Genomic DNA, 27,838 nt, shown 5'->3' on the forward strand with positions numbered 1-27,838 from the left:
TTTGCCTGTGTCATTAGCTTGGAACAGAAGGAAAACACACATACTATATAAACGAAAGGCATCAACACAGGAAATGAGACAGCGAACTGCAAAGTAATGCTCATAGTATGGTCAGTGCATGCATATCTGCTACCCTCATATCCTCTGATCTCCTTGCCACTTACTTCTAATGATCCTTAGATGCACAGATTCATCCCAACTACAGTAATTTCTGATTTCTTACAATTGGTCATATCAGTGTGACAGAAGCACATATGGGACGACATTATTACCCATAATCATCTGTGCATGTTTGAAGAACTGTACTCTAGTTAACAATAAGAGGTGTGTACGGAATATGGTGTAAATAACACATTTGCAGCTTGTGAGTACTTCTTTATGATGTTTCTGCATAACATAATGGTCCTTCTGAAGCCAACAGCTGCTCTGCTAGTTAAGAAATTCACTGCCTTTTATAGGACCGAAAGGTTCAATATCATGTTCACAACAGACTGCCACCAGTCCCTATCCTGCACCAGTTCTCTCATCACAAGAGTATACATTTGTTGCCTTGGGTATGTTCTTCACACTTGGAAAATAGTTCCTTTGAAATTTTTGAATGAGTATCTTCAGTACCGAAAATACTGAACACTATATTTAGGTGATGACTAGTGCACATTGATCACACTGATGTTGTGAGAACAGTACAGATGGTCTGTTTCTGTTTTAAGCAGGAGAGGCAGCTAACACCCCACAAATGTACACTCAGGTTATTTTTGTTCACAAATAATAACTTACACATGTTATGTTCAGTATAAACATTGAGTAAGGTGGTTGAATGCAGACAATACAATGAATGGATTTGGGAAGTCCATTTACTTGGAATACAGAAGTCATTTTTTAAAAAAATTCTTTAATTTCAATTTGAATCGTTATAGAACATACAATTATTAGTGATAATTATGTACAATAGAATGTGGAATCTCAGGCAGATTTTTCTCTCCTCACTGCTCCTTATAATCAACGGGCATCAAACACAACCACTTTTATGAGGTTAAGGTCAAATCTAAAGAAAAATGGAAATTAAGCAATTAAGAATCAAAATTTGGTACATACATATGAAACAATTTAATACAAAAAAGTATTTTAACTACAGCATTATACAAAAATAATATCAATGTAAACCTTAGAGAAATGTAAAACTGTATATACTATTGCCATAAATAATATGTTGGAATGTAACTATACCATTTAACTAAACCTAAGGCAATGTCCTACGTAAGCGATAACTAGCGAGCTGCATAAGCAGCACGGGGTGTCATATGAAGCGGGGAATCGCTTGTTGTGTCCTACGTGAGAGACCGCAATAGAAGCACACGGTCTTCCTGCGCTTGCGCCTTCCCTGTACTGCACAGTCAGAGCTTTCTTGCGCAAAGGCCTTACTGGCCAGCGCAGCGACTCGCTCGAAAATTTCAAAGTATTTGATCTCAGACTTTGGCTGCTTCCCTCTCCCGAGCGCTTCGCTGGAACCTAGGACAGCACCACACAAACAGCCGCTTCACCCGCGCAACTTGCATTTAATCACTCACGTAGGACAGCGGGTAAGAGGTACAGGTCTAAACTAATTCATAAGTGATGTGCTTAATGGGTTCTGTAATTATGTGTGAGACAAACTGGTAACTTTGACTTTGTTGAGTGATGAGAAATGTGCAGCAGCAATGAGTATCAGTTCATATAGTTACACATGATGTTCCTTCCACTATGTGCATACACTTCTCATTGTTAGTCACAGCTATGTGTAAACTAATGATAAATGACACATACTGCTTGCTGGAGAGATGTTAGGAAACACAAAGGACAAATGTGTGACCAATAGAGAATCTCAAAACTGGTTTCAGTGGCACAATCCCATTTGTAGAACAGGACGTGGCAATCATAGAAAATATAATGACGTAAATACATCTATATGGAAGGGTCATTCAGCAAAAACAGCGTTATGAAGATGTGTAAGATCCATACCAACAATGTGTAAATATGGACTGATAATGGTCAGCTTTTAAATGAACTCCTGTGTGCATAACAATGTAAGAAAAAGGATTCGAATTTCTAACACATGCCTGCAACAATATTGGCTGAGCATGCCGTAAGGCTCTTTTTCTACTATATAATATGATGACAATAATTAATGGATAACAGCAGCTGAAGAAGGGAAATTTTGTATGGTAACGAGTTATAATAATAATTAGACTTTTGTGAAACATTCTGTTATACGCAAAATTGCAGTTACTGGAACTACAGTATTTCCTCAATTTTAAAATACTTTTTTTCATTTTAACATTTCTTAAATTGGGGTGTCTTACATCTGATAGTATGAAAGGTTGCAACAGGATCTTTTCTCCTGAAAGCCTATCACTAAGTCAATGGCATCTTCAAATTAAGGAAATATGGTATAATTTATGCATTTATTTGTTTTTCCTTTTGTATCATAGAGTGCATTTTTATTTTTGTTTCCCTGTAATTGGCTTTTCTGTTTTTATCAAACACTGCATTTAATTTATTGTTCAACTTAATTATATCAATGACATTTACATTTTGACCTTATTAGCATAATCCATGTCTGCATTAGGACATATGCTCAATACGGGAAATGTTTGATTGATCTATTTTATATATATATATATAGTTTAACCTGTTTCTTTTTTGTTTATGTTTTATCAGTGTCTGCCTGTCATTGTCTCCTCACTGTCGGCAAACACTTTATTAAATGAACTGAAATGAATTTTTTTTGCTTTCTATTCAGGTGGAAGAAGATGAAAATGAAATTATACACAATACTGAATAAAGGATACATCTCTTTGTCCTCTTCTTGTACATAATACGGTACCCACATTCTCGACATCGTATTGGATCTCGAGGTCTAATTTCATTTTCATGATGGCATTCTGAAATCCAAACCATTCATGATTAGTTAATCATTACACATTCAAAGATGTTCTTAATTTAATTAACTCTACAATGGTCACATTAAATAAGGTTACTTATACAAAAGGGTGGCAAATTTCACCTTGACTGTTTATTATCTCAAAGATTTTCTTTCCACTTTTTATGAGTTACTTGAAAGGCGCAGAAAATGAATGCGAAATGGGCTCGTTACATCAGTCCACCAGTCTACCCCTAAAACTATTCAACAACTGATGAAATTTGATATTGGAAGTCTCCAATGAATATTCATAACTTTCTAAGGGCTCAAAATAAATTGTCAATATTATTTGAAGATAAGCAACACTTTTACTCTGAGTCTGCTACCACTGTAATCCACTCTGGAGTCATGGAACCCCAAAACTGCAGGTCACAGTTTGAGAAAATGACAATCATTACCACCACATGTGTACACCATCGGAGTCTTCACTGGTTCTTTAGCTTGATCCATAGCACTGTAGAATGGATTTTGCACAGGCTGAAAAGAAAAATATGTTATTTTTAGTACTACAGAAGCTTTGTGCTTACTTGGTACTTTTAAAATGCTAACACATTTTCATTACATGTATTACATAATACTCTACACCTAACATGGTAAGAGTGATTAAATCAAGGAGATGGGTGGGACATGTAGCACGTATGCATTTTTTTCTGGAAAACTCCAAAGACAGGTATACTCTAAGGGTTATCTAGATGTACATGGGTGGATAATAGAACTCTACTAGACGGTGGGAAAGACTTCATGTAGAAGCAAACATACGAACCTGGCCCACCGCTAGCATGCAGGCCAAAATCATAATATAAAGATAACAAATCCTTTAAAAATACAACAAACATAAAACATGGAAACGAGAGCAACAAAATAAAATACATTTATAAATAAATTGTAATAAGATTGAATTTTGGGAATTCTTACTAGCATTTGGTTTATTTTCTTAACTACTATATAATAATAGTATTAATAAAAATTAAAACACAGAAGACTAATTTTTTATGTTGTATGTGCATGTAACTTGGTCTCTCATCTTACAGAGATAAAACAAAATGAGGGTGTTTGAGAACATCTGAGTAAAAGAAGAAGCAAGTGACATGAGATTCAAAATTTGAATCTTCACCAAATATAAAAAAATTGAGATGATAGGGAATGTAGAATGCATGAAAAATTTTAGTCAGAAAACCTAGTTTATGTTCTAAAATAATACATTTTCAAATAGAAAGAAATACAGTGTGACATAATTCCAAACAAATATATACAACCCAGAAGACCGACAATGACATCTTCACTGCCACGAGAACTTTTACCCATTCAAGCTACATGCCCTGATGACGGAGCCAGTATGACCTCTGAAACGTTGGTAAACATCGACCAGACTACACAGCGCAACAACCCAGAAGACATAAATCGTCATACTCATCGCCCTGATGACGGAGGCAGTATGACCTCTGAAACTTTGGTTAACATGGACCAGACTACACAGCGCAACAACCCAGAAGACAGAAATCTTCCATCGCCCTGATGACGGAGGCAGTATGACCTCTGAAACGTTGGTAAACATCTACCAGGCTACACAGCGCAACAACCCAGAAGACAGAAATCTTCATACTCATCGCCCTGAAGACGGAGGCAGTATGACCTCCGAAACGTTGGTAAACATCTACCAGACTACACAGCGCAACAACCCAGAAGACAGAAATCTTCATACTCATCGCCCTGAAGACGGAGGCAGTATGACCTCCGAAACGTTGGTAAACATCTACCAGACTACACAGCGCAACAACCCAGGATACAGAAATCTTCGAAATAAATATATGTTCTGACTGACCTTCAGTGAATTAAGTTACAATCTGCATGGCAAACTTGGTGTAAAATATCGAAACAATTTATTCTTCTGTAGGAGACAGTGATTTCTGACACAAAGTTCAAACTGATCCCAGACAGGTAGGCTGGATACAAACAGACCTGGATAAGAACATTATTTGATCTTTAGACGTACTTGTTACTGTCTGGAACTTGGCCGTCTAGCGCCTACTTTATGGGTTAAAGTATGTGTCCTTTCAGCAATAGCAATCAGTGACCTTCCCGTCAATCTGGTTCTCTTTCTAAACAGAAACCTAAACAATGAAAGATTTGCCCTTCCCACCAGCCCCTCTATGCAGGTAATAAAGACAAGTACCTTGTCTGGTAATCCCAACATTTTCTGTACAAATCCTTCTGTCCCTAAAAGGCATGCCACACACTATAAAGAATGCCAGGTAGTAAAATGTAGTTGCCCATGACTCCACGCAGACATTTCCACGGTAACAGAAAAATGACAGCAGCAACAGACCTGCAAGGCCCTCTGAAACGTTGGTATCTTCTACCAGACAGCGTTACAACTCAGAAGAAGTCACCTTCGGACTCACCGCCGTGAAAACCTCAAATTCTCCAAACAACTGTTTTGTTTCGTAAGTCGCTGTGTACTCTTCACAAAATATTTTAGGTTGATCAAATCGAGGACGAGGAGATGAACGAGGTATAGAGAGATGAGAAATGCGAACTAGACTTTCATCAGAAAATTTGGAGGAAAACCTCAAATCTTACAAAGAAGACCTAGTTATGTAAGGGAGGGTAATATTAAAATGGATATTTCCATGAAAGATGGGAACGTCTTCGCCTGCTGAAAGACTACCAGATTCTCAATGGCAGCTATTTATTCATTTCTCGGATACGGAACAGTGAAAGCAGAAAATCAAGAGCAAACATGATGCTTCACGGCATCACACATCGTACAGATATGCACGGAGATTTGTACTGATGTTGCATCACGAACCATTTGTACTGCTGTCCCACCAAACCTCTATGTCCAGAGGTAGCTCGGGCAATGGGGAGTTGCCTTGGGCTGGTGGACTCCGATTCGAGTCCTAGCGGGTGGGCATGGGTTTTTCTTTTCGCCACCGCGTCTAGATCGACCGAGTCCTCCCTCAACAGCCTCCTATCCAATGGGCATGGGGGCTCTCTCACAGGCAGAAATGCGACTGGAGCATTAAGTTGATTTTTCTCCATCTGATGTAATTATAAATGCTTTTATGCTCGCTATATCTCCACAACAAAGCTTCGAATGTCGCCCGATTAACCCCCTTCCCAAGAGGCATGTCGGTACGATTGGACTCGTCAAGTTTTAGCGTAGACGAAATTCAGTTGGTTCCATAGCATAATTTGTAGAAACCTGTGATTTGTTTCCAGGTAGTTGTAAGCCGGTAGCAACAGTTGTATGGACGAAGAAAGGCTCACTGCTACCGTCACATTACAATCGAGTCACGCAATTTAAACTTGTAACTTGGTGTCTAGGTCCGGAGTTACATGCACGTGTATTTAAAATCAGCAACTTCGGACCAGCTGATTGTTTCCAGATAACGAGAAACAACTTCCGGTAAAACATTTTTTGACCTTCGGATGGGTTGACACGAAATCTGACGGTAATATTAAGTGCCACAGAACACAAGAGTATCGTTTTCTTCACACATTATGAAAAAGACCCATTAAAATACCATAAAATACATTTTCACACAATCGTGATAACTGGATCATACGCGGATTAACAGTGGTGTGTTTCTGTCTTCAATGTTTTTCCACTGACTTCAGGATTTCTACTTTGGTAAGTACTTTACTTTGGCCCGTTTATAATTTTTTGTAAAAATAAAGAAGCGATCGCACTGGGTTACATGAAAAGTGAAGTCTCTGAATTGGCAGATCAGTCCAATAATATTTTGCAAAACAAGACTGGAAAAGTGTAATGCGTACTCCACATTCTGAGTGCTCCTCACTGTTCGGAAGAGTTTTTCATGTAAACATTCTCTGAAGAAGACTTTAACATCTTATTTAAAAAGGAGCGTAATGCAATATCACGCGGGAAAACGTGAACGTAAATGAGTCCGTTCTTAGAATAGCCCACTCTAACTCGACATTTTCTGCCAAAAAACGATATCATTTCGACCTTTAGTAGAACTCCCTGGACATGGTGTCGCCCGCAGCAATGCATCAACCGGCACAGAAAAATGCAACACAAAAAGACGTAGACACACATGCATGATTCAAGCGGGGTTCGAACCCGCAACCTGAAAGTTCCAGCGGCCAAGACACAACTCTCTGACTTGACCTCTGTGACCATCTGACCACAAATGTCAAACACCAATTTCGGACTTTCTGTTCCATTGTTTAACAGCCTTGGCTACCTTACTGTTCCATATATCCCTCTTTTATTCAAAGGTAAAGGTGTCTGTTGTACTCATGGTCAGCTTCATGCTCCGACCGCTTTACTCTCGGGAAAGGGCCCACTGAATAGGAGACTGGGTGGGTCTGGATGCAGAGACCAAGAGAAAAAAAATTCATGTGGTTATGATGAAATATCTACAACGTTTGACTGTTTTCAAAATCGCATCAATGATGTCTTTGCTAGATTGAACACATGGATTAAAGCCAATAAACTCACATTACATTTTGACAAAACAAATTTCATGAAATTTTGTACTAACAACAGAACCTGTGTAAATCTAAATATAGGGTATGATGATAAAATAATTGAGGAAGTAGAAACAACTAAATTTCTTGGCCTACAAATTGACAACAAATTAAACTGGAAAGCACATATTCAATACACTATCCCTAAACTAAGCTTGGCATGTTTTTATGAGATCAGTTACAGCACTCATGAAAACAGAAACTTTAAAATTAGTTTATTTTGCTTACTTCCATTCCATCGTGTCATATGGGATCATTTTCTGGGGAAATTCAATGGACGGCAAAAAAGTATTTTACATTCAAAAGAGGATCATTAGAATAATGGCAGGCACTAAAAGGAGAGACTCTTGTAGGGAATACAGATACAACCTTCATGTGCCAATTTCTAACCTCAGTAAATATCAAAAAGGAGTTTACTATAATGGAATTAAGTTATTCAATAATCTTCCACCTACTATAAAAAGTTTAAACCACGTTATAAAAATGTTTAAGCAAGCGTTAAAAGAGTATCTCCTATCTCACTCCTTCTCAGTAGAAGAATTTATAAATGCATGTCAGTAATAGTGGTGATGGTTCTCATCATAATTATTTTGCTGTAATACTGTAGTTCCAAAAGTCTGTAATTCTTTGTATTCATATTTATACTAGAAACAAGTACTGTATTTGTGCTATGACCTGTTCTACATCCTTGGCTTAGGCCTATAAAGGATCTATGGAATGTAAATACTATTCTATTCTATCAACCCTGGCCGTCCAGACTGTAATCAGTCACCTGATTGACTGTTACGTATCTTGTAATCTAGAAAATAAATTGGCCCTTCTTGTCCCTTTTCTTGTGCATTGGTTTTATAACTGACCATATAGTCTGGAAAAGTTCCTGTTTCTCAAAACACTTACTTTTCGAGTAGATATATGAAATGATCGGGCCAATTTCTAGCTTCTAATAGTATTTTAAATCTTACAATATAAAAGTAATAGTAGATCAGCTATATGTGACATTAACGTGTTCTGCGTGCAAACACAAACATCATAACCTCATTTTTTCATTAGTAATGTTTCCGGAGTCACGGAGTATCTGAAGTTTACTTCCTAGCCAGTACTATCAGAGCTTCTGGCTACATAGCTGGGATGGGTTACTAAAAGATGTAACCTCCTAACCCAGGAGAACAAAATCCACAATAAATAAATAAAAAAACCGCGCCACAGTTGCACAGTAGAAATTCTACAGAGCAACATGCTAAGAACCGTACTAAACTTCCAAAAAGATTTTTGTTTGGAAGTAAACAATGAATTCACTTGCCTTACCCTTCGCTGATAATATAAAACCAGGTGAATATCAACACTCGAACAAGTAAATCCTGTCTTCCACTCAAAATTTCACACAAGACAGATCGTAGAAAATTGGTACTCGACAGAGGTCACAAACGAAATCAACATAACTTTTGGTGTAGTGGTATGACTGGTGGTATGAAAAATCGTGGATGAATTTTGGGTTAGTAACGTACGAAGTACCTTTTCAATGGCGTTCTAATCTTAACGTTGAAATTTTCATATAACCTACATCGGAAACGAAACAATTGGGTCGTTTGAATTAAACGGACTGGGCACCATCAGATGAGGACTCTTTCGATTGGTCGATGAAGAAAGCTTGAAACGCTGGAAATTTGAACCGAATCATTCAAAACGTCTGTGTGTCTCCATGGCTTGTATAATGTTATGACTTGTAGAAGACTTGATTATAACTGATGAAAGGGTAAGTCACAGCGGAAGGAATAGTTACATTCAAAGTGGTTTTCAGTGAGTGTTGTACATCCGGCGGCACATTGTCTTCAAACGTGAATCTGTAAAATTTGGAATGAAATAACGATTTGAGAGGTGTGAATGGTTTAGCACAAAGACATTGACAGTAGACATATGTTTCCTGATTTTGATTTTGTGTTAGTAAAATTAATTTGCCTCACATTGCCTTTGTAATTGAACAGACTATTACGAGTTTGAAGGCCTACAGTTTGCAGCACAGAAAGTATACAATGGGGATAATTTACACAATAATACTATTAATCTGTGTGTTACATTTAAATATATTTTATTGAGACCTCTTGGAGTCTTGGATTACTTCATGGGGTGAAATTTCTTAGTGCATTATCCAAATTAAAAATAGAAAGTAGTGTGTCACAACTGAAATCGAGCTATTCTAACTTGAGATACTGAAGAAGATATAGTAATAACTGTGGTTCTTGACACTGATGAGAAATATATACAAAGTTCTGTGTAGTAGGCAACGTTATTAAACCTGCAAGTGTATGAGCTGAGGCCACAAGCACCATACCAATTACTGGAACTGGAAGTGTTTTGTCAGTTTACAATTACTGATCAGTTATTATACATTAGACACCTTGTGTGCATGAGTGGGTGAGTTGTTCACAACTGGCAGTAAGACTGAGACTCCTTTACTTCATCACATTTACATTTGCTGATTATACAAGTATCATTATTACACACCCAGAATTGGTCTATCTTGAAAATATCATGAATGATGCCTTTGCCAATGTAAACGAATGGTTTAGAGCTAACAAACTGGCACTAAACTTTGAAAAAACAAACTTCATAAAATTTGTTACTAAGCACAAGACATATCCTAGGTTAAATATAGGTTTTGAAGAAAAATTAATTGCAGAAGTTGAAACAAACAAATTCCTTGGCTTACAAGTTGACATTACCTTAAATTGGAAGAAACACATTGAGTATATTATTCCCAAATTAAGCTCTGCATGCTTTGCCATGAGAACTGTCTTACCACTCATGACAATAGATACTTTAAAGCTACTTTACTATGCTTATTTCCACTCTGTAGTGTCATATGGATTAATCTTTTGGGGAAATTCAACAGACAGTAATAAAGTTTTCTAAATATCAAAAAGGAGCATACTATACAGGTATCAAATTGTTTAATAATCTTCCACCAACAATTAAAAGTCTAAATTATGATATAAAGGTATTCAAGCCTGCATTGAAAGATTACCTCTTCACTCACTTTTTCTATTCTGCAGATAATTTCATCTCTGCTGAAAATTTTTAAGCTTTATGAATATCTATAATCTATATGTAAACTAAGTTTTGTATTTCTATTTAAAATTCTGTGGTTTATGTATATTAATTTGTAAAATTATTTTTCATTCTTGTATTGCAGAATCTGAAGTTTATGTACATTGATGTGTGAAATACCACATAATTAAGTACAAAATATTGTGAAAACCAATTAAGCATATCAAATGAATCAGATCCAAACCATGATCCGTCTCCCCTCCTCAATGTCAACCCCGACAAGAACACCTCCTGCACAATGGTCATGCGAGAAAAGCCTTCAAGCAACCCCAATAATAATGAAAAGGTGTCCCACACCCATCCTCCACGTTCTTGGACCCATACACTCAAGGACTCAACAATATATTGCTGACCCCACTGAATTACTGCACTCAACATGTTACTGTTATTTATAAATCTGATAACAAGATCAGAGCAAAAGACGAAGACTACAAGCACTCTCTCCGAAGTGACCCCACCTTCCTGCAACAAGTTCTTAAGTTTATGTATATTGTACGAAATGACATGTTCTACATCCTTTGGTTTAGTCCTGAGAAGGATCTATGGAATGTAAATAAACTCTACCCTACTCTGAGGAAGTTGTGCTTTTGTTATGTCTTGTTTGTAATTGTATCTATAATGTTTTCAGAATGATTGAATTAGTTTTTAAAATATGCTAATATAGCATGCAGTGGAACACAGCACTACATCTGGAACATAAGAGGTAGAAAAATATTTTACAAGTAACATAAGCTATAAATTAAACCTATTGGACTTTCATGTTTGGCTGTATCTCTGTCTGGTTTAGCAGTGTCATAATCATCTTACATTCTGCTCTTTTTTGTTGGCATTAAAGCAGCAATAATTAGAGACAGCTTGAAATTAGTTGTTGCAACCATAACATCTGACTGGGGTGACCAAGAGTGACAATTGGTTTTTCATAGTGCCAGTATGGTTTAAAGTTACTAATTTTCCAGCATGTTAGTGGACTGGTGAAATTGGTATAGTAGGATACCTTTACACTAATTAGTTTGACATTACAGATGTCTTTAATAGATGTGGTTTCATAGAACAGAATTAAAAAAAATAGTAGTATGCATGCTGATGTTGAATTAATTTTTAATTTCCAGTTAAGTTATTTGAAACATATATTGTAATATCTTCAAAACTTAAAATTTGATGTTGATAGGATCCAAATGTAGAAGTTTATCAGATAAAATTATTTTGCAGATGGCTGCATATACACCTGCACATGAAATACATCTATTAGCAGGGACCCCAGTGAACACTGATGACAGTGGATACCTTACCCCAACTTCAGCTGAAAGCTTAGATTCTGGACCATCTAGCAGTAAGAAGCTATCACAAAGATATGCATACAATTATAGGAATCATGCTTCGTCTACTCCTGATGCAATGGTGTTATATGCCCCAAGGGTACACTCTCACAGAGCACATCCTTCATTGCGCCACAAAAGGAAAAAAACATCGCTTGGAAGGTTTACATTATTACAAAGGCCTGATTCATCACTGTCAACTGTGGATGGAAAAAAGAAACCACCTTTTACTGATACTGAATTGTCATTACAAACCAAAGGTGAATTCTTACTGCATGACAATTTGGATCATTTATCTTTGGTAGACAATTCCTTTGATTCACAAGAAAATGGTATCCTTGATGACAGTGCTATATCATATGATGAAGTGGATGAAAATGAGTCAGTATGGAAATCTGACAGTAAGGGGGGCGACACTGAACAAATGGATACAAATGAAAAAGCCAAGGATCATCTGGAACACATGTCAACACCATATGAAGTCTGTAAGCATGACAATGTGAACGATAATAAAGAAAGGGTAAATCCTTTTGATTCCCAGAAAGGGGATTTACTGACAGAAGACAGTGATTTAATAACAGATATACTTACAAACTTGACAAGAAGAGATATTTCAGAAGGTCCTCAGAAGATATGTCAAACTTTTGATTATACTCGTGCCATTCCATTCTCTCTAAAGTATTCTAGTCAGCAACATCTATATTTATTTGGGCGAGAGAAAGTAGATTTTCTCTCCCTTCTTGGCGAAAAGAGTGATCACAGTATAATTGTAAAAGCCATACTCAGCTATTTACAGCCTATTGATCTGATGGCAGTAGCAGTGGTTTCAAAGACATGGAACAGAGTCTGTAAAGCCGATCGTGATGCCTGCAGACGTATACACTGCTACTTGGAGCATAAACAAAAAAACAAAGAAAATGGGGCTGAATTTCTGGTATGTAGGGAATAAGTTCCTTATTGCATGCACAGATAAAATTCATTTTACACATTTGTCTGCTTACAAAATGGGAGAACAAGTTACATCAAAATAACAACTAACCATCCTAGAATTAATTTCTAAACTTTTGACCACTTTCCAGGATTTTGAATTAGTTGCATAACTTTCTGTCACAAGATTCTGATGTACTAATTATAAGGAATAGTCTGTCTTTTCTGGGTATTCATGTACTCAGATCCCATAACCATCTCTTATGAATGCCAGAGATTTTTCTCATGCTCTTCAAATTGATGGAATATGCATGTAGAATATGTGAGTAATGCATTTAAGAATCATTCTTGGACAAATAATTATCAAGATATATGTTCAAACCAAAAATCAGTATCCCAGGTAAAGTAAATATTAAATCTGGTAATAAAGGTTGGCTCTTAACAATACACACATTAATTGTCCATCTTAATTAATTATTAAGTACACACATTTACATTCTTCAGTAAATAATATGCTAATAAACACTGAAAACAGGTATCTGTAAGGAAAATGTTATTTGTAATAAATGATCCTGATCAGGTTAGAAGATGGAATGTGAAACATTAGATATGAATGTGACTAAATTCTAGTTCCATTGCACATAATCAATTATTATAAGATAAAAAAATATTAACTGCTGATGCATACTTTTCCTATTTTCAAGGTGAACAAGTTAAATTCAGCAGCTGCACATAACCATCCTAGAATTCGTTTAAGGCAGATCCAGAATGTGGGAAATGAAAACAGTAGTCATATTGCACATAATCCCCCCAGTCCACCACCGAGTCCCAGTAAACAGCGGTTTCTTCAGTTTTACAAGGTATGTACTTGCAAAGAAACATGAGAACGAGTTCTGGGGAGGTAGTGGAACATTCTTTGTTAAGGTAGAAATCCACATCTACCCTGTCAGATTCATATTCAGAATTTCAGACAAGTAATGAATTTTATTCTTTGATTTCAGGCAGCACAGAAACTTGAAAATGGCAAAATGTTAGCTCCTTGTCCGAGATGCTCTCTGCCATCACAAATTGATGTAGCTTCAAATGTGGGTCAGTGTACTCACGAAAGGTGTCAGTATTTGTTCTGTTGTATTTGTCATTGTGAGAGCCATAATGGAAATACCTGTCCCTCAGTGTCAATCCCACGATGCAGAAAGCGCCTTGGCTCTATTGGGAGTAAGGCAAGTAAGAGGAATCTGCGTAGGCTGTGACTGCTCTTACGTCACGCAGATTACATAATAGCCTGGTTCTAATACATAATTCACAGCCACTTGCATAATGTATTAGTATTAATGTTCTATGATACTGCAGTTGATTGTTTTGTGCTAAACTATTTCATGTTGTATGGGTGGTGACCTCACCAGAAGTCCATTAGATGTATATAACAGGTTAACCGCGGAAGGATGCCATTTCACTTGAACCATCCATTTCTTTTACATTTTCAGTATTTGTTTCAGATGTCAAAATTATCTGGAATTATATGCATATCACTCAAGCACTGTATGTATGACATTTTCATTAATAGCTACAGAAATATTATATGCCTTTGAAGTTGGTTGGCTGTAATTTGTCACGCAAATGTGCATTACACTTTTGCATTTTTTCATTTTGACCGGTCTCACACACAGTACCTTGGTCATTAATTATAACATCCTGTTACTGGTGATCTTATGTTCTTCAGTGTGGGTGTTCTAATTTTAAATACTGATATTTTTCATCCATCACAAGTTTTTGTATTAATGTGTTATTCTCTGTGTATGATAATTATATTTTAAAGATCTGAACTTGAATATGTTCCTAATATTTTATATAATTTAATTTTAATATTTATAAATTCTGGTTTGCCATTCCAGCTGCTTACTGAAAAGTCAGTCACAGGTCTTGCTTCTTGTACTCTTTATCTCTCTGTCATATATAGTAACTGGCGTGATATATATCTGAACATGACATCAATACATCTTATATTTCTATGTTAGCTTCAGTTTCTGCTGCTGGTTTTAGTTTTAAACTCCATTATACCAATGTATTATAAGCATTTATGATTAGTCACAGTTACTAGGTACTGTATTAGTTCTCATTCGCTATCCAATTTATTTCCCTGTCATGTTTAACATTCAGCTTCCATGTAATTAATCACAGTTAATTCCCGGTGGTGCCCGAATTTATAACTTGTGCTGGTCAAGGCCGTGGTCTAGGCAACATGGAGTTTTCCTCCGGGGCTTCCCTGGTTTCTCCGTGGCATCCCAACAATTACTCCATTCACACACAGAAGAAGGCAATGGCAAACCACTTCTGGATCATCTGCCAAGAACGTATATGAACAGGTCCCAGTCCGAGAAAAGGATGGAAGGATCCTGTTCATATGGACCTGTCGTCAGACAGAACACTAAATAAAATAATAATAATATAGTAAATAACATTTAACTGTATTTTTTTATTTTACCAATTTTACCATAAAACATTCTGTAATTTTAATGGTTTAGACATTATTGTTATACTAGATAATAATTTAAGAACATACTTTTTATATCACATAAATTCCCTCCTATTTCATATCGTCAATTACTTACACATTTTGCCATTTTCTTCTAGTTGTGTATGTTAAAACCATGGGAAAGTAATTTCTTAATCTCTGTTTAGAATGTGTATTTAAAAATTTAATTAAATTAGTGGGATTAAATAGTGATACTGTTGCCAGCGGAGAAATATGTAGTCTATCTTAAACAAACCGTATCTTTCCTTGTTAAATGGAAAATGTGAAATATCACAGTATCTTGCATTTTCTTAATCTATACAGTTTAAGTAGAGAAAAGTTCTTAAAATTAATTCTGTGTAAATACTGTAATTTATTACGTAAGCCATAGTAAAAGAAAATATTTTATATGTTCACCTTTCTCATGGAAATTAGAAATGATGTCCCAGATTTTCATTTTTTGAAATGCTGCATTGGACTGATGTAGTTTGCAACATACAAAAATTGGCAGACTCATGAAACGGTAAATTCTATGAACGTTTTGTACATTCCATGAAAGGGGTTGAAGGTATTTAAATTTGTTATCTCTATTTTAAATGAGTTACCTTGTTTAAAATTAGTGTATTCTTTGTTATTTACATTAAGCAGTATTTGGTCAGATGACAGTAACATTTTCTTTATGATAAGTATAATTTTCATGGTGCTGCTGTAATAATAAGTATTTTTGTATGGAAGGCAGATCTTGTTGGTTAGGATATATTTACATGAAGTCATTACTAATTTCTCATCTTTGCTGTACCCTTGTGGAACAAAGTCTTTCATGGCAGTTCAGATTAAAATGCTTTAGGAATCATTGATGAGTTTTGTAGAATTTAAAGATGATGATTTCACAAGTATTATGAACTCTGGTATCAGAACATGATATTAATCATTGTTGAACTTTCGTAAAAAGTTGGGTTACAGAGCACAAAAATGAGGGTCAGTCTAAGAGTTATTTGCTCAATATATCAGGAATATAGTTAATGAGTTTGATAAATGTTATTCCTGTCATTATCTCTCTTAGCATAACTACTTATCTGTATATGTTACTGCTCAAGTCTTATGAAATAGTGTGTACCTGAAGTTGTGTATATTGTAATTTTCTGTGGTACTCTTCTGTTCTTCATTCGTATTACATTTTACTTCTTTATATAGGGCCTTTCCTTGTGTATGGAAACTTGCCAAAGTGAAGGAACTTGCCATAGCCAACACAAGTGAAGCCAAATAAAAGCATTCATTGTACAAAGAACATGTGGTCTTACTAAAACCTGCCAACCTATTGAAATTTCTTGTCCTTCCTTGAAAAGACAGTGCTGTATATTCCAGATTTTTTTTATTTGGCAATGAAGTAATTTTCTGTCAGTGTATTAATCAAGTCACAATAATGCTAAGCATACAAACAGCAGGGTTACTTTTAATGAATATCAGGCTATTGTAATGCCTCTGTTATCACAGGATGATACATAAGAATGTGGACTAGCATGTCAGTGATGACCAAGATTTGAATCTGCGATTCCAGGCTTCCTAAACTTCACTCACTACTGCCACCAGTAGTGGTACGTATCCTCAATAATGCCAATCAAGAACTGTTTGACCAGTGTAATACTGCTTCCACAGTTTTAATTATGGAATGTATAAAATATTTTATTATCAAATATCCCATTTTAAATCAACAACAAAACAAGCATAAATATACAAAATTTGGTAAAAACACCTTTGAAGGTAAAGCATTCATTTTTAAAATGACTGTAATATCATTTGGTTTAAAGTAACATCTGGCTTACAGTTTTAAAGTTCACAAAGTAAATATAAAAACCAAGCCAGAGGTGGATGAAACTTCCAGGGCATCTATTGTAATTATGCTAGTTGTAAGCATGGATAAATTTATACCTATTTTAAAGTAGATTAAGTTTGTTCATTTAGTTCCAGAGTTAAAAGAGCAAATGCACTTTATTATGTCAATTAGTAAAATGTAAGAAGAAAAAACCATGTCCTTAGTTTTAACCTGTGAACTTTGAAGCCAAAATCATAAGCAGAATACGACTTCAGTTTCACTGACGACAGCCAAGATACAATAATTATGGTTTAATGAAAAAATGAATAATATGCACATGTATGTTGACCCATGTGAGTTTGTTCCCATGCAGTTCAATTTACATCAGTGATTCTTATTAAAGCCCACTGTACTGTATTACAGTGTTCCACAAACTTTCTTCACTTGCAGCACACCCTAATTTGTCAAAGACACATGATGGCACACCACAGACTTTGCTCAAGAAAAGCAGGTATGAAACTGTTTTACATGGCCATAAATATGTAACTACATACAAATCCTTGCTCTATAAGAATGCAGGGATATGAAACCGAGACAACACATGTTGAATAAAACTATACTATGAACTGGGATGTATGTGTGGGAGTGTTTTGCAAAAAATTGCAGCACACCTGAAACCTTGTGGCACATCAGTTGCAGAACACTGCTCTATTGAAATGAGACAAAGATGACAGGTAATCTGAACCACAGATGCAGGAAGTGTGGTATCAAGTACTGAAAGCCTTGTTAATTGCATTTAACAGTAATACTTCTGCTTTGAGGAATGCAAAGACCCATTGGGAAATAAACGAAGAATACTGATATTCAGCCATTTTGTTAATAAAATAAATATAAAAGTACAGTCTGGGACTTGAAAATGTTGAATAAAAATTATGACAGGTGAAATAAGGTACCGATTTACTGTGTGCAACAAGCAATGCATATTAACTGGTAAGGCATTTGTGGCAGAAGTTAATTATGGATATAGTTATGATAATGATGTGTAACAAAACTGATAATATGCTTGTTTTGAATGTGTTCCTTAAAAACAGGTTTTCAGGAAAAGAAAAGAAAAACATTGATTTAAAACTAGAAAGAAAGTGAAATATCATAATCAGATTGGAGTTTTTTTTTGGACAGACACCTAAAATGTTACAGTATAATAAGAACTACGTACAGAATTGTGACCTACAAAATATCATTATAGACTGACAGGTATAGGTCATTTGATTGAAAGTGTAATTGGCTAAATAAAATTGCTTTAATTTTTATGCTGTACAGAGTATTTAACTTTTTTCATTTGAGAGTGAGGGGCAGCAAATGCAAACAAGTCTCAGCTGGGAGATTGTAAAATTGTACAAGATGAACTGTGGGAAATGAACTCTGGTAGGTGTTACTGAATGTATGAACTGGGGTGACTTTTCCACAGAATCAGATTTTTACAGCCAGCAACCTGGTTTACCACTGGGTCATAGTTAACACTTCAGGAATTATGCAATTATTTTTTTGGAGAAAATATTGAGTTGAGAAATTTATACAAAACTTTACATAAAACAATAAACTGTTACCTCTTCTGTATGACCATATTTGTAATCATGAAGGCTGGATTAAGTCATGATGCCATCAAGACTATATGTTTGCAAATGTATACATTACTGATATCTTTAAGACAGTAAGAAATAAAATGCCCATCTCTTTGCCAACAAATTGTAATGTTATATAATTTGAGACTATTAAAATGCCTGCCTCTCCTTTTCTGTGTAAATAATGTAATATTTTTATATTAACTTTTTAAACTACTGCATTGGCTTCTTGTTTTCACTTTGTGCAACTCACACAGCAAAATTCATGGGCTTTTTTTAAGAATCACTGATTTAACTGCAGTAAACAAAAATGAAAAATTTAATTACAAGGTCAGTGTATATGTCATGCTCACTCTCACTACTTGGACAATGGAAGCCAGGAACAAATTTCACTCCATTGCTCTTATTTTTATGAACATGAAATACTTCCTTTGCACCATGCTTATTAAGATAAAGTATAACAAAGCAAGTTTTCAATCTCATCTGAAACATTTTCCACATTTAAAGAAGTTTGACATAAACCTTCACATTAATGCCTATATAACCCACATAATAAATTTAAAAAACCCTAGATCCTCTATTCTCCACTTAAAAGTTTTCCTGCAATTCTATCTTACAAAGTTCTTTCTTATCAACAGTCATAACTGCTTCTGAATTACTGGTAAATTTTAAGGTAACATGCACAGAAGCATTATAGGAGTTAATGTGACTGACTTAAGTTATATGAAATCAAGCCATCTTGACTTCAGTACTTCAAATACAACCATTGTTTAAAAAATAGAACCACCAACCAATTTATAATGAAATATTTCTTTTTTAATAATGTAATTGGAGTTACTCCTTTCTTACATATTAAATGAGTTTCTGTTGCATTCTATGGTTAGTCTTTCAGTAAATAAAAAATTTGCTACAATTCATGTGCCATGTTTATTTTTCAAACTTGAGATCTTTGCATTTTGTTCCTGGCTCCTACACATTTACTCTACACTCTTTAACTAGACTTGTCAATATCTTATCTGTAGACATGTTTTTTCACAAGAAGAATAAAAATGAGTACTCTACACAGGCTTTTGTAAAACAGAAGCCAGAACAATAAATCACTATAAAAGATTTCTCAGTCACAAATGTGCTATCGTGTCAACCTGACTGGATGCTACTACTAGCAATACTCTATCATAGATAAATAACATTTGTATGATTGATTGTTTTGTTTAGAGTTCATATTTACCCAAGTCCCAGGACAAACTTAGGTATTTTGTATGTAAAGGATGGGATTGCCATGATAACAGACATCCTGAAACAGAAAAATGACAATAATGTATACAATTCTAATTCTGGCATCAGTTGACAAAGACAGATCTTGCATATATTACACAACTCTGAGAACAATCTCTGGTATTCAATCATATGTAAGACATTACAAGACTAATAGAAGGATATTCGTGCAGTTGCACTGAATTTAATTCCTCAGGAGACCTACATTTACATCCATGTAACACACCAGGTTATGTTCAATCAGTACATTCTGACATATTTCATCAATTTCACTTGTACTGTATCTTTTTGTAACTAAAATCTCACCAAACTCAATTATATTCATATTATAAAAGTTGTCAGTGGAACCACGGTTCCGGAGAATTTGACGTAAATACGTCTATACGGAAAGGAAGTTTATGTATTGGTTTTATTCTAAATATTTCCTTTATACATGCTTTACAATTGAGATAAGTTTGATTAAGACATTGCTTAATCAACTCGAATTAGTTACGCTTAAGATGGCTCTGTGGTAGCTGAATGTAATGTGCAGTAATGTAATGTAAGGTAAGGTAAGGTAATGTAAGGTAAGGTACATTACTTTACATTACCAGCACAAAATTATCTACTCTACGACGCACTTCTTGTACAAGCGAATCACAGCTCAGCTCCTGCCGCAATAACGAAAGTAATGTAATACAATGTGAAGTAACGTTTCCTAGGTAACAATAATGTTTAGTAAACAGTTGACGTTTCGTAGGTAACAATAAACAGATGAAGTTTCCTAGGTAATCATTGTTGTTTATTTGTTGATAAACAGATGATGTTTCCTAGGTAACCATCTTACACTTTTTCGTTTCCGTTTTTCGTTACACTTTTTTGCCGAATGGCCCTTCCTTATAGACGTATTTATGTCAAAATTTGTCTTAGTAATGACTCCATATATCAGACAGATTCTATACATAACCTCAGACTTGTATAGTTGTCATTCCAGCATAGTTTGACAAAGATCCCACTTAAAATCTACAATTTTGTTAAATTTTACTTGTGTGAAAGAAACGTTGGAACACACTAAAATCTGTCCGTTATCAATAATTTATTAGTGTCTTAACACAAGAGGTGGCTGATTTGAAACTCTGCTAAAGCACCTACTGTACTGGTTATTCCCAATCATCTGAGGACCAGCATCTTCACCATGTACAATTTATTGTACAAACATCCTCCTACATATGATGCTAAATAATCACTGCAGTTGATACATGATCATTAACTAATGAACTCCATGAAGCAGAGACCTTCCTGAGAAGCTGAGAGTTGTTCAGCCAGATATGATATTCTGCAGCTTTTATGGAACCTGAAGGTGCATTGCCATGTTCACAAGAGCTCACATCATTATTAAATAATTAACAAAAACATATCTGATGCCTTGAAGTTTATGTTTAACATGTAAAACTACAGAATCAATCCCACCAACAATACAAGTCAAATATAAATGTTGGCAGCCCTTCTCCCACCCTCCAGAAGTATGTAAATTGAGCAAAGGGGTTTTGTACAGTTGATTTCAGCACCAACACCATTCCTCTAAAATTAAACGTACTTCCCGGAGAAACAGCAGGGTGACCAAGATTAGTGTCCCCCAAGGAAATATTTCCAGCTTTCAGCCAGAAAAGAACGAAACGATAGCTGTAAAGACAGATCTCCTGCAAAAGAGAAACAAGAAAATATTACAATGGTTAGATTCAGGAAGCAACAGGGACAGAAACCGAAGTTACTGTTTGATGAAATCTTGTTTATTTGTTTTTAACTAGATTGCAGATTGATTATTTTTAATTCAGAAACTGACTTACTAATTAATAAGTTAACTTATTTATAAAGAACCTGCTTTTCCTTTGATAAATACATAAATGAGGCATAGAAAAGACAGAGGAAGAAACTGTGAATACAGAAGATAGCCTATAATAATTATTAAAAAAACAAAATATATTAAATATTCCTAATGATACTGTTGATAATTACCAGTAGCAGTTAACGCCTCATTTATCTAACTGGATAAGTACAGCATGTCATAGTTGTGTAATAAAACATTGTTTTAACATACTACCACTGACAACCAAACTGTTTCCAGGTAATGTACAGAATAGAATAGTATTTACATTCCATAGATCCTTTATAGGCCTAAGCCAAGGATGTAGAACAGGTCACAGCACAAATACAATACTTGTTTCTAGTACAAATATAAATACATAGTTATAACAGATACGGACAGATTTTTGGAACTACAGTATTACAGCAAAATAATTATGATGAGAACCATCACCACTATTACTTACATGTATTTATAAATTCTTCTACTGAGTAGAGGGAGTGAGAGGAGATACTCTTTTGACACTGGCTTAAACATTTTTGTGTCATGGTTTAAACTTTTTATAGTAGGTGGAAGATTATTGAATAACTTAATTCCATTATAGTAAAACTCCTTTTTGATATTTACTGAAGTTAGAAATCGGCACATGAAGGTTGTATCTACATTGTGGATATCTGTATTTGTTTGAAATTTTTCCGTCATCCACTACAAATGATAATAGTGAGAGCAAGAATTTGCTGGGTATGCTTTAAGATGTAGTTCTAGTCCAACAGTCTGGAAAGCTAGGATACTAAATTCTTTCCAATTATAATAAATGAGCTTTCAGCAAAAGCTTGATTTGTTATATAATCTAAAAATTTGGTGAATTGTATGATTCAAGTCTGTTTTTTATCACATCCAATTCTACATATTAAACAAGATAACTTCTCAAATGTCCTTATAATATGCTTTATTATTTTCTGCACTTTACTATCATAAATATAGTGGTTAATTATTTGAGACTGTTTACAGAATGTGCATTTCTGGGGAGTACTTCAGCTAGCTGCCTTTTCTTCTGAGAAAATCACTCTGTGTAACTAAATGGTTGGGAGGTTGGTTCCAGAGCAAATCTAAAATATATGGTGCTGACAATTTGTAATGGGCTTGCAGAGCCATTCAGTTTGTCAGTAGTCATCTTACTAAGTGTGCTATAACATTCAGTAAAGTTATATTTTACTGGTATAAACAGAAACACATAGTATGTGAAGTGTGAGACACTTTCACAAGGACATTTAACACAATGATAAATGTTGGCTTTTCATTTCACTGGAGATAAAATGATGTGTGCTCAGTCTTAACTTACAATAACAACAAATTCTCAGCCAGAACATTTGCAGTTTCAAGTAGGGTAAAAGTATCTAAACATAAACTGCTGTCAACAAGATTTTTCAGCTGCAAAATGGCACTGACCTTACAGTGGTTCATTGCATCCAGATGATTCATATGCTTGTCTCAGGGTATGCAGGCTTAAAAGATTATGTAAATCTTCACTTGAAAATATGAATATTCCTGATAGAAAGCTTTTAACCAGAACAGGAACTGAATTGTGAAGCTTCTGCTTAGCTGGATGGTTGTAGTATGTTTTCAATAAACAATTATTGCACCTACTTGGTAAGTAAAAGCTTGTGGATTTAACGCAAAATCAGGGTATTTTTCCTAATAGAACAAGTGTTAAAAATCTAAAACTCTAAGTTCTCAAAAGAAGTATTGAACACAATCTCTAACAACATTCATCTCCAAACAACTATCCCAGAAGTGAGCATAAAAGTATCAGAATCATATGTCAAATTGAAATAGAAAATAATTTGTTTCAAATTTACAGGTGCACATTTTTGTTCTATTTCAAATTACACCAAGAGACGAAGGTACACATTATGTAACTAGTTGTGATAGACCTGGTTTGCAAGTGTCACTTTTATGTATCACCTTGAATTTGTTTTTTCCAAAAATATACCAGAAAAAATAAAACCTGAAAACTTCAAGCATAGACCCCTGACATCAGACATCACTTAAATCTGGTAAACAGTTTACAAAATAATATATAGAATACAGACAGGACCCTTCATTATATATGCATTCATTTTATGAACTTTGCACAAAGAACACAAAGGAATGAGACTGTAATATTAATTCTTTCAGAGAATGTTAGCTTTGTTGTGAAATTTCCCATCAGTTGAGCTGGGTCGTTCATATTGGCAAATTTTAATCTCCAGCAGGTGCAACTACAGTTTATGGCTTACCATACATACAGAGTGGCTCTGTGACCATCATTATCCTAAATAATTCAAGCAGAAGTTAAAGACATAGCAAAGAAAATTCCAATAGCAAGAGCCAGAGTATATTGAGCCTTACCTTCATGACCACAACACTTCATATCATCATGTACAATACAGGTATCTTAAAAATACAATGCTTTAAATTTCCTTCACAAAAACTGTTCCCTAAAAGTGCTGAAGGTGTTAGAATGGTTCTAGAAAAGTACCGTGGATACTGCAGCACATCAAGTGAAATGTGTTCAGTCTTCATCAGATGCCTCTTCATGCAATCCCCAGTAATATGAAGGAATTTGGAAGGAGGTGACCAACTGTAGCTGCTACAGTATCTGCATTCTAGAAGCTTGAAAGTAAAGGTGCAGTGTGAAACAGAATGTTAAAACAGTACCACAACCAAATAAGTTGAGACAATGTTAATGCAGATACAGGTAGTTTTAGATGTTACAGGGTTCCCTACAGCAGTGGCTCTTTAACAGAACTTTAGTATTAAATACAATTTTCATGTGCATGTTCCAAAATGTATAAGAAGCATGAATTTGAACTTTAAAGTACCAATAAAGTATTATTTACTTATGGTTAATGGAAACACATTCAGATACTGAAAATCGAAAACAAACTGGACATCTTTAAAACTGCCACAGTTAAGTTTGTTTCAATACTTTTTGTAATAAAATGTGATAATACCAAAGTGTGGTTACTTGTGACATTTTGTATTATTACGGAAAACAGCTGGTGGCTATACTTGAGAAGCACTGCTCTGGAGATATGTTACATTAATGCATTTCAGTCAACAATTTACAAATTAATAAATCAAGAAAACTGAATTGTGGTAAGTTTTTGACAGTTTGTGTATCAAAGGTACATACTGTACAAAACATATGGTCAAAATAAAACAATGTGAAAATGTTGAAATATAATTAGATATACAATATTAAAAATTTATGATACTTGCCATGTGTCCTGACCTGCAGAATTTTATCTGTATGGCCATAAAATATCATGCTGTTGATAGTCAATGACTTTCCAATAAAATTAAAATGAAAAAAATACTGATTACTTATAGAAATGTTATATTAAAACAATTATGAAGACAGTCTAAAGAATGTTGTAACAGATCTTTACTCAGAATGTTTTCCTGGCAGACACTCATTATACAACAGAACACTGCATTTGTTAAGGAAAACTTGAATGCCTGGACAGGCACGTGAAGTAAAATGGGAGAAAACAGTATAAAGGTAATGTGGGTAATCTTGATGAACATGGTACAACTGCAGGTTTCAATCTGTTTTCACCTATTTTTAATCTGACATTTAAATAACAAATCTTACAATTGAACAAATTTTCACTAATACAGTAGAGTCCCTATTATCTGACCTAAATAGGACTAAAGGATGGTCAGATAATAAAAAATGTCTGTTAATACAGGAGACTAATGAAAAGAATGAGGGTAAATATCAACTAATTTTACAATGTTATAAGTTATGAAGAAAATACAATACAGCATCAAATGTAAAAATATCACAAACAAATACAGCATTTAACATAAAATAAACTTAAATGAAAAAGTTTATTCTCCTTCCTTTTGTTTGTAACAAGGTCATGCCAAAACATGAACTGTAGTACGTCTGTAGCAACTGAGTACATAAAATGTAGACGGTGCATGGTGGGGACTGTGATTCATTCCGTTATGTGCACAGTTGCCTGTTGATAAAATGGAGTGTTCTGACATGGAACATTAAATAAAAGAGATGTCAGATAACCAAAAGTTGGATATCAGAACTCTACTGTACTTCAAACCACTATGGGCATAAACAGAAAAAAATTTCAGTATATTAATTTCAATGAAAATTTATGAATGTGCAATATACCTTCAGAAGTTCATGAACTCCACGATGGAATATGTTGCAAAAATTATAATTTTGATTTCAAATAGAAATAAATTCGAAGTATACATGCAACAGGTTACATAAAAATAACAAGTTTTTAAACTCAGAATCCCAATACAGCTGCCACCATTTCTACAAATATTACCACTGAAATGTCTGTATTGCACTACAAACAACAGGCTATGTTGTTGGATGGGCCCATGATCTGATCTGGGCATGACTGTGAAATATTACTTTCCCTAACAGGAAATGAATCCCCTTTACTGACTGCAAAACTGCTGCAAGATCATGCTTTGCCCAGGGAGCATCACTACCTCAAAGTGGCCCTAAGCACATGATGTCTCTATTAATAATAGCAAAAAGAAATGCAATAGTCAGTTCTCTGAAATTATTTTTAAAGATGAATTTATGATTACAGCCAGTAACAAGTCAGATTTTTAAAGCAAGGAAGTCTTTGTTAAAGGTCATAGACTGAACAGTTTCCACTCTTATATTCATCTACTTATTTGATCCTTATGTTCATAACAATGTGCGTTATAACATTGCTTAGAAGTTCATAAAACATATTTTACCCAAGAACATGAATAATATTAACAACATGGATTCTTTACATAGTGACTTTTCAAACTCACTGTAAGTGGAACTTGACACATTAGCCTGAATATAAAAAACTAATTTAATTTATACACTGAATAACTATTAAAAAAAGGCAAACAAACACAGCACCACATGAGTGAAGTAGCTCTTTCCAGAATATGTCATATAATTCATTATTTACAGTCTCTTATAAGTATCAGCGTGTAATGAAGGACATACATTTTACCTCAGACTTTTATTTTGGTATACAAAACCAATTCAAGACTTATATGTGAAATAAAATAGAACCTTTTCATATTAACACAACAATATTTAATAGCAGAAAATAGCATCTATTGACTGTTATGTTAACTTCATACACCAATACTTGCTATTGTAATTTTTAAATTTTTCTTTCAGAGCTTCTGGTACATACATTTCATGTGTATGGTAAACTCTACTTTCAGGTTAGTCTCAAGATACCTCGCACAAACTGAAATTATAGTGAAAAAGTAAAGCATCATAAACATTTAAAAATTAATTATTATTTAGTTACAGTAAAATATTGTCATATTGTACTGAAATTAGAGATAAATTTAAAATACTTATGTAACATGAAATTAGGTTATAAATGACACAAGAGATGAGTTAAACAACTCTGAATGAGGTAGTACAGAAGTGCCAATGTGCATGATCTAAGACACCCTGCACCTTTCATTGAACCCAGCCACCTTGGTATTAGTTACCGCCACCTAGTGGAATGTATCCAGCTACTAATCCACTGTAAATGCATCTCTAATGCTAGCCCCTACCCAACAGAATCCTGTGAAATAATTGACATACGAGAGTGCCAGTCCATTGTAGATCCACGCACGCCAGCCTGTTCGTGTGTTAGCATCAATACGGCTCTCCAACTCCTGACAGAGTCCTTTGCGATCATGTGAACGGCCTGATCTCAGATCACAGAGCATTCGTTTTTTGCATTCAGCATCACAAGTTGGCCTCACTGGAGAATTCTTCCAGTAATGTCTGTAATATACACAAGGATTCTGACCAAAAATGCCAATTATGCATAAGTTACATATCGTTAGCCATGCTCCTCACCTTACACTCCTGAGGTTACTAAATATTGGTAGTATGTAATGAACTAAAAACTTGTGAATACAATATGACTGAACTCCAGCCACCAAAATGT

At 34.8% G+C, this 27,838-nt stretch overlaps 3 protein-coding genes and 1 long non-coding RNA gene across 14 annotated transcripts in view; 2 read left to right on the forward strand and 2 right to left on the reverse strand.

The window, feature by feature from the left end:
* Positions 1-872: 872 nt before the first annotated feature.
* On the reverse strand, positions 873-8,909 carry Polr2K (DNA-directed RNA polymerases I, II, and III subunit Rpb12). Of its 2 annotated transcripts, none has more exons than XM_087350469.1 (4): positions 8,762-8,909; positions 3,358-3,436; positions 2,829-2,921; positions 873-1,022 (listed from the first exon to the last, which is right to left on the reverse strand). In XM_087350469.1, the coding sequence occupies exons 2-4, from the start codon at positions 3,407-3,409 to the stop codon at positions 1,000-1,002; spliced, it is 168 nt and encodes a 55-aa protein (XP_087206595.1). In that variant the 5' UTR covers positions 3,410-3,436; positions 8,762-8,909; the 3' UTR covers positions 873-999. The 2 variants fall into 2 exon arrangements, with proteins under 2 accessions (XP_087206595.1, XP_087206596.1); XM_087350470.1 differs by having other exon boundaries at positions 8,757-8,892.
* An 80-nt stretch (positions 8,910-8,989) lies between these two features.
* Positions 8,990-16,604, forward strand: LOC110836099 (uncharacterized). Of its 4 annotated transcripts, none has more exons than XM_022076946.2 (5): positions 8,990-9,209; positions 11,190-11,264; positions 11,771-12,811; positions 13,509-13,664; positions 13,806-16,604. In XM_022076946.2, exons 3-5 carry the CDS (start codon positions 11,771-11,773, stop codon positions 14,052-14,054), a joined length of 1,446 nt encoding a protein of 481 aa, XP_021932638.1. In that variant the 5' UTR covers positions 8,990-9,209; positions 11,190-11,264; the 3' UTR covers positions 14,055-16,604. The 4 variants fall into 4 exon arrangements, with proteins under 4 accessions (XP_021932638.1, XP_021932650.1, XP_087206591.1 ...); XM_022076953.2 differs by lacking the exon at positions 8,990-9,209 and adding an exon at positions 9,225-9,868; XM_022076958.2 differs by lacking the exon at positions 11,190-11,264.
* The window catches only part of LOC110835402 (sphingomyelin phosphodiesterase), a 63,610-nt gene continuing 51,029 nt past the window's right edge, over positions 15,258-27,838 (reverse strand). For 2 of the 7 annotated variants that reach the window (XM_022075575.2, XM_022075570.2), the window contains one exon: positions 25,463-27,672. In XM_022075575.2, the coding sequence (XP_021931267.1) occupies positions 27,417-27,672 (256 nt within the window). In that variant the 3' untranslated portion in view covers positions 25,463-27,416. Of the gene's footprint in view, positions 20,046-20,616; positions 21,706-21,777; positions 24,525-25,462; positions 27,673-27,838 lie in introns of those variants that run through there. The other 5 variants (XR_002544896.2, XR_015535509.1, XR_015535508.1 and 2 more) reach the window with 5 other exon arrangements.
* LOC147873669 (uncharacterized) lies at positions 23,792-25,733 on the forward strand. Its single transcript, XR_015535510.1, has 2 exons — positions 23,792-23,926; positions 24,122-25,733. It is a non-coding gene; the product is annotated as an uncharacterized LOC147873669 (long non-coding RNA).

This window comes from Zootermopsis nevadensis, unplaced genomic scaffold (genome assembly GCF_977971745.1).
Source record: "Zootermopsis nevadensis isolate Lab colony 2312 unplaced genomic scaffold, Znev_1.0 Znev_ptg000017l, whole genome shotgun sequence".
Taxonomy (NCBI): domain Eukaryota; kingdom Metazoa; phylum Arthropoda; class Insecta; order Blattodea; family Termopsidae; genus Zootermopsis; species Zootermopsis nevadensis.

What these genes read in the sequence shown, in the direction of transcription:
- Polr2K (XM_087350469.1), bottom strand. Translation starts at nt 3,409, where the DNA reads ATGGATCAAGCTAAAGAACCAGTGAAGACTCCGATGGTGTACACATGT. An exon ending in GATGGTGTACACATGTGGTG is followed by an intron (nt 2,922 to 3,357) that starts GTAATGATTGTC and finishes TTTGGATTTCAG; the next exon opens with AATGCCATCATGAAAATGAA. An exon ending in CAAGAAGAGGACAAAGAGAT is followed by an intron (nt 1,023 to 2,828) that starts GTATCCTTTATT and finishes ACCTCATAAAAG; the next exon opens with TGGTTGTGTTTGATGCCCGT.
- LOC110836099 (XM_022076946.2), top strand. Translation starts at nt 11,771, where the DNA reads ATGGCTGCATATACACCTGCACATGAAATACATCTATTAGCAGGGACC. An exon ending in AAAATGGGGCTGAATTTCTG is followed by an intron (nt 12,812 to 13,508) that starts GTATGTAGGGAA and finishes CCTATTTTCAAG; the next exon opens with GTGAACAAGTTAAATTCAGC. An exon ending in GGTTTCTTCAGTTTTACAAG is followed by an intron (nt 13,665 to 13,805) that starts GTATGTACTTGC and finishes CTTTGATTTCAG; the next exon opens with GCAGCACAGAAACTTGAAAA.